The 5,758-nt window shown below is 39.5% G+C and overlaps 1 protein-coding gene across 1 annotated transcript in view; it reads left to right on the plus strand.

The window, feature by feature from the left end:
• Positions 1-5,758, plus strand: part of LOC108536235 (sex comb on midleg-like protein 2) — a gene marked incomplete at both ends in the record, with an annotated part of 13,178 nt that overhangs the window by 3,520 nt on the left and 3,900 nt on the right. The window contains 1 exon segment of the mRNA XM_017882827.1: positions 79-261. Coding sequence (XP_017738316.1) covers positions 79-261 — 183 coding nt within the window.

A 5,758-nucleotide genomic window follows, 5' to 3' on the forward strand; every position in this document is an offset into this window, starting at 1 on the left:
AAAAAAAAAAAAAAAAAATTAATGTTGTATTTCTCATCTCTCTGAGATTACTCTTGACATCCTTTTTTTCCCCAATAGCCTCCTTTGATGGGGAAACTCATTCCATCCAGCTCCCTCCAGTGAACAGTGCATCATTTGCTCTTCGCTTTCTTGAGAACTTCTGCCACAGTCTGCAGTGTGATAACCTTTTGAGTAGCCAGCCTTTTAGTTCTTCCAGGGGTCATACTCACAGCTCTGCAGAGCATGATAAAAATCAGTCAGGTGAGAGAAAATGTAAACTCTTATAATTCTGTTTAACTTGAGAATCTTGTATAATTGTTTTTCCTTGTGTTCTCCTCAAAGTAAACATTTTAGCCACAGTGAACTAATTAGAAATGTATAACATGTAGTTGTTTTTGTTCATTCAAAGTAGGAAAGTAATTTCTTGTATTCATAATGAACTTGAGAATCAAAGCCCATGGATTACTTACGTTTGGCTTCATTGTGACTACCTCACAGAGTTAAACATTCTCTATTAGACTGAAGTGTGGCTTTAAAGTTACTGACCTTTATAATCCTAAGAAGTTAGCAAAGCATGTTGAGCCCATTGGCTATAAAGATTTTGTTGCAGTCATCAAGGTTTGACAAATGATGATATGATTTTGTTGTTGCTTTTTGAGGCAGAGTCTCGCTCTGTCGCCCCAGGCTGAAGTGTGGTGGCGCAATCTCAGCTCACTGCAACCTCCGCCTCCTGGATTCAAGCGATCCTCCTGTCTTAGCCTCCTGAGTAGCTGGGATTACAGGCACCCACCACCATGCCCAGCTAATTTTTGTATTTTTAGTAGAGACAGAGTTTTGCCATGTTGGCCAGGCTAGTCTTGAACGCCTGACCTTAAGTGATCCTCCCACCTTGACCTCCCAAAGTGCTAGGATTTACAGGCGTGAGCCTCCACACCCAGCCTGTGATATGCTTGGATTTGACATTTGAACCATGGTTGCTTCTCTTCCATAAGAACCCCAAACTGATGCCTGAATGAGAGGGTAGGTATAAGATAGCCCTGTAGAACCAAAAGCGGGTTTCTTGCTTCTGATCCCTAAAGCAAGAAAGCTCTTCCAGCTTTTATGCAAGTGCTCTTTTGCTTTTTGGGAGCGGTTTGTCTCTTTTTCATGTGACTTATGAAAGCTAACTATGTTTTACCGATCATGGCAGGATTGTATGTGGGTCTTTCAAGAGTAACTGAGATTCTTAGGTGTTACTGCCGCATGGTTTTCTGGCCAGGTGCTGCTGATTCTGGAAATACAGAGTACCATCAGACTATCTTTTTAAGTCCAGGGATTCTAATTCACGTGCCACTCAAGTGTGAAGCGTGGGTACCATGTCTCTAGCTACTACTTTTTTTTTCTGGTCCTCCTGGTTACCCACACCCTTCTCCTCTACTTCAGTGACACCTCTCATATCCATCCCCTTTTTTTCCATTTCCTTGTTACTACCCTGCTTCAGACAGTACTAACCCCTTCTCTGGTTTAGTAAAGCAGGCTCCTAACTGGAATCCTCTTTCCAGTTTCTCCCCTCTGGTGTAGCTGTCCAGTGAGTCCCTTTGAAATAAAGGTATGATACTGTGACATGCTTGCAAAAGTGTTCATGGAGAAGCAGTGGCATGGAGAGCACAGGTGTTGGAGTTTGTCAGACCTGGGTTCCAATCCTGGCCTTGTAATCTCTATGCTGGAAGAGTGTAAAGTCTGACCGGCCTACATTTTAATTCAGTTCCTGCTGTTAACTAGCTATGTGCCCATAGACAAAGTACTGAGCGTCTCTAGTTCTCAGTTTCCTTATCTGCAAAGTGGATACCTCTTTAGTTGTGAAATTGAAAGAAAGTATTTGTAAATTCTTAACCTGCATTATGCCTGGCATGAAGTAGGAGCAATAAAAGCTAGCTGTCAGAACTAGGGGGAAGAGGAAGAGTGAAGTTTCATGTTTTCGTGTGATATTATCCTTTTTTTTTTCCTTCTTCGGGAGAGGTAGGAGGTCATCAGAAATGGTAGGAAATTTGGAAGATGGCTAGAAAGGGAAGGGCCACCTGTGTGGGAAGAGGGGTGTCTGTGTATTGATAGGTTTTCTGTTTCTAAGAGTAATGTGGGGAAAAATATGAGTTGGAGATGCTGAGAGTACAATTTCCTGATTTCTCACTCTGTTGCCCAGGTTAGAGTGCAATGACACCATCTCGGATCGCTACAACCTCCGCCTCCTGGGTTCAAGCAATTCTCTTGCCTCAGCCTCCCAAATAGCTGGGATTGCAGGTGCCTGCCACCATGCCTGGCTAATTTTTGTATTTTTAGTAGAGGTGGAGTTTCACCTTGTTGACCAGGCTGGTCTCAAACTCCTGGCCTCAAGTGATGCTTCCACCTTGGCCTCCCAGAGTGCTGGGATTACTGGCCTGAGCCACCATGCCAGGCCCAATTTCCTGATTTCTTACACAAAGCATTAAGAATGCCAGTAATTTACAAAACCCCATTCTTTGAAAGATTTTAAAGAAAATGTAATTCTTCTTTAAATTGAACACAGAATGTTTGAATTTTCAGATTAATCCAATAGTAATAGGTAACTATTTGAAAAAATACACTGAATAATCCACATATTTTACATTATTTTAAGGGTTATTAATTTTCTCTCACAGAAAGCTTAATTTAGCCATTTGAAAGTGGCTTTGAGTTGGAACTCTTAGGTTTTTAAGTCAGCTTGTAGTTAAAGAAGTTGCATGTAAATGTTATGAGGTTGATTATTACTAAGATTTCATGTCTAGTATCCCATTTCTCTTACATTTTTTAAAATAAGGGACTCAAAAATAGTTTAAAATAGAGTGCTCTTCTTAGGAGACTTTGATTCTGACCAATCTTGTGTTTGCACATTTTAGCAGTAATTTTAAAGACATTTTACTGAAGTATAGTATACATAGAGAAAATTGTACATGGAATGTAGCTTGATTAATTTTCATGCCTGTATAACCAGTCCCTGGTTGGAAAAGTAGCTATTACTAGTACCCTAGAAGCACTGCTAATGTGTCAAACCCCCTTTCATCCACTACTACCCCTCACTTTGCACATGGATACCTACTGCCCTGACTTCTAGTACCATGTATTACTTTTGCCTGTTTTTGAACTTTATAGAAATGGAATTATACACCATTTACTCTTGTGCCTAGCTTTTTTGGCCCATCATTATGTTTGTAAGATTCATCTGTATTGTTGCATATAGTTAGATCATTCATTCTTATTGTTGTATAATATTCTGTTGTATAAATATGCTACCGTGGTATGTATCCATTTGAGTGCTTTCTGTTTTGTGCCCTTATAAGTAGTGTTATGTTTTGTACTCTTATAAGTAGTGTTATCATGAACATTCTATACACGTCTTTCTGTTCCTGTATCTATCTTGGAGGGAATTGCTAGGTCACAGGAAATGCATAGATTAAGCTTTAGTAGGTACTGCCAAACAGTTTTCAAAGTGGTTGCCTCAATTTACTTTCCTATCAGCTCTCTGCTTTTAAAATAGATTATAATTCTCAGGTGAAATTTTTTATTTGATCTTTTCTGTCCATTTTTCCTGTTTTCGTGAACATATTCATCAAAATTGCATTATAGTCTTTGTCTACTGACACCAGTAGTTTTTCTCTCAATTGGTTATATGGTCTTACTTCTTTGCATGTTTACCACTATTTTTTGGTATGTGGGACATTGTATATAAAAGATCTGCAGAAGCTCCAGATTTCTACCTTAAAAAGTTTCCTCTTTTTTAAGCAGAAAGAAGGAGGGCTCATTCCATTCAGTGATTGAACTGGGTTGGGGCTAAATAGCAGTTTTAATAAGACTCAGTCTATCTCCTGATTCCTCGCTATTCTTCAGGTGTTACTTTCCCAGGCTTTTGATTGAGAACCTGGGAATTCCCTAGCTCCTTAACCTTGAAAGACTATGGGGAATTGTTCTTCCCTCCTTCAGGGGTTTGCTGCTCAGCTCTTCAGCCTTCTTCCTCATGTATTATCACAACTTCACACTTGTGTTTAGGTGGCTTGTGTGTTTGAGCTAGACCTCTTCACCCCGGTGGGTCTTTATTTCTTAAGCGTCGTGAGACTGTGAGAGATTTCATCGTGCCTTTTAAGAGTTTTTAGCCTAACTCCCCAGCTTCCTGTATAGCTCCAGAACTTGGCAAATGTCCTATAGGGGAAAACCAGCTATGAGTTTGAGTTTCTGATTTGTCACTCCAGCTGTGTGAAGCTGCTAAATCTTTTTTGATTTATTTTTGCCTAGTTATAGCCCTCTGCCTGTGTCAAGTTCTATTTTCAGTGTAGTGCCAAGAGTCAGCAAATTCCTACAGGGAAAAAATATGACGAGATCTTCAGTTTAGACTAGAATGGTTCTTCCCCCTCTGGAATTTGATTTTATTAGTTCCTATGACTGCTATACCTTGAGGATGCTTTTCTTATAATAACTTTATTGAGATATAATTCACATACCATAATTTCACCCTTTTAAAAGTACACAATTCAATATTTTTTAGTGTATTCACAGAGTTGTGCAGTCATCACCACTATCTTCATCACCCCAAAAGAAATCCCATACCTGTTAACTATCATCCCTCAATGTCTTTTCTCCCTCACCACTGGAAACTATTTATTGACTTTCTGTCTTTATGGATTTTCCTATTCTAGACATTTCATGTTAATAGAATCATATAATATGCAGTCTTTGTGTGTGGCTTCTTTCACTTAGCATAGTGTGTTTTTTTGTTTGTTTTGTTTTTTGAGACGGAGTCTCGCTCTGTTGCCTAGGCTGGAATGCAGTGGTGTGATCTTGGCTCGCCGCAGCCTCTGCCTCCTGGGTTCAAGGGTTCAGGCGATTTTCCTGCCTCAGCCTCCTGAGTAGCTGGGACTACAGGTGCCCACCACCATGCCCGGCTAATTTTTGTCTTTTTAGTAGAGACAGGTTTCACCACATCATCCAGGCTGGTCTCGAATTCCTGACCTCAAGTGATCCGCCCATCTTGGCCTCCCAAAATGCTGGGATTACAGGTGTGAGCCACCATGCCCACCCTATGTTTTCAAGGTTCTCCCATGTGGTAGCATGTATCAGTGCTTCATTCCTTTTTATGGCTGAATAATATTCTGTTGTATGGCCATATTGTATTTTGTTTATCCATTTATCAGTTGATGCACTTCTGGATTGTTTCCACTTTTTGGCTATTAGGAATGCTTCTGCAATGAACATTTGTATATAAGTTTTTGTGTGGATACATGTTCTCTCGGGTACAAACCTAGGTGTGGAATTGTTGGGTCATATGGTTAACTCTGTTTAACTTCATGAGGACCTGACAGACTTTTCCACAGAGGCTATACCATTTTACATTTCCATCAGCAGTGAATGAGGTTTCAATTTCTCCTTGTAAACACTTGTTATTGTCCATCTTTTTTATTATACCCATTCTAGCAGGTGCGAAATGGTATCTCATTATGGTGTGATTTGCATTTTTCCAATAGTTGATGATGAGCATCTTTTCTTGTGCTTTTTGGCCATTTGTATATCTTTGGAGAAATGTCTGTTCGAATCCTTTGTCCATTTTTAATTGGTTTCATTTTTTATTGTTGAGTCATAAGAGTTCTTTGTATATTCTAGATACAAGTCCTATATCAGGTATATGCTTTGCATATATTTTATCCCATTCTTTGGGGTTGTCTTTTAACTTCCTACTTTTTTTTTCTCTCTCTCTCTTTTTTTTTTTTTTTTTTTT

The sequence above is a fragment of the Rhinopithecus bieti genome, unplaced genomic scaffold (genome assembly GCF_001698545.2).
Source record: "Rhinopithecus bieti isolate Rb0 unplaced genomic scaffold, ASM169854v2 scaffold_14003, whole genome shotgun sequence".
Taxonomy (NCBI): Eukaryota; Metazoa; Chordata; class Mammalia; order Primates; family Cercopithecidae; genus Rhinopithecus; species Rhinopithecus bieti.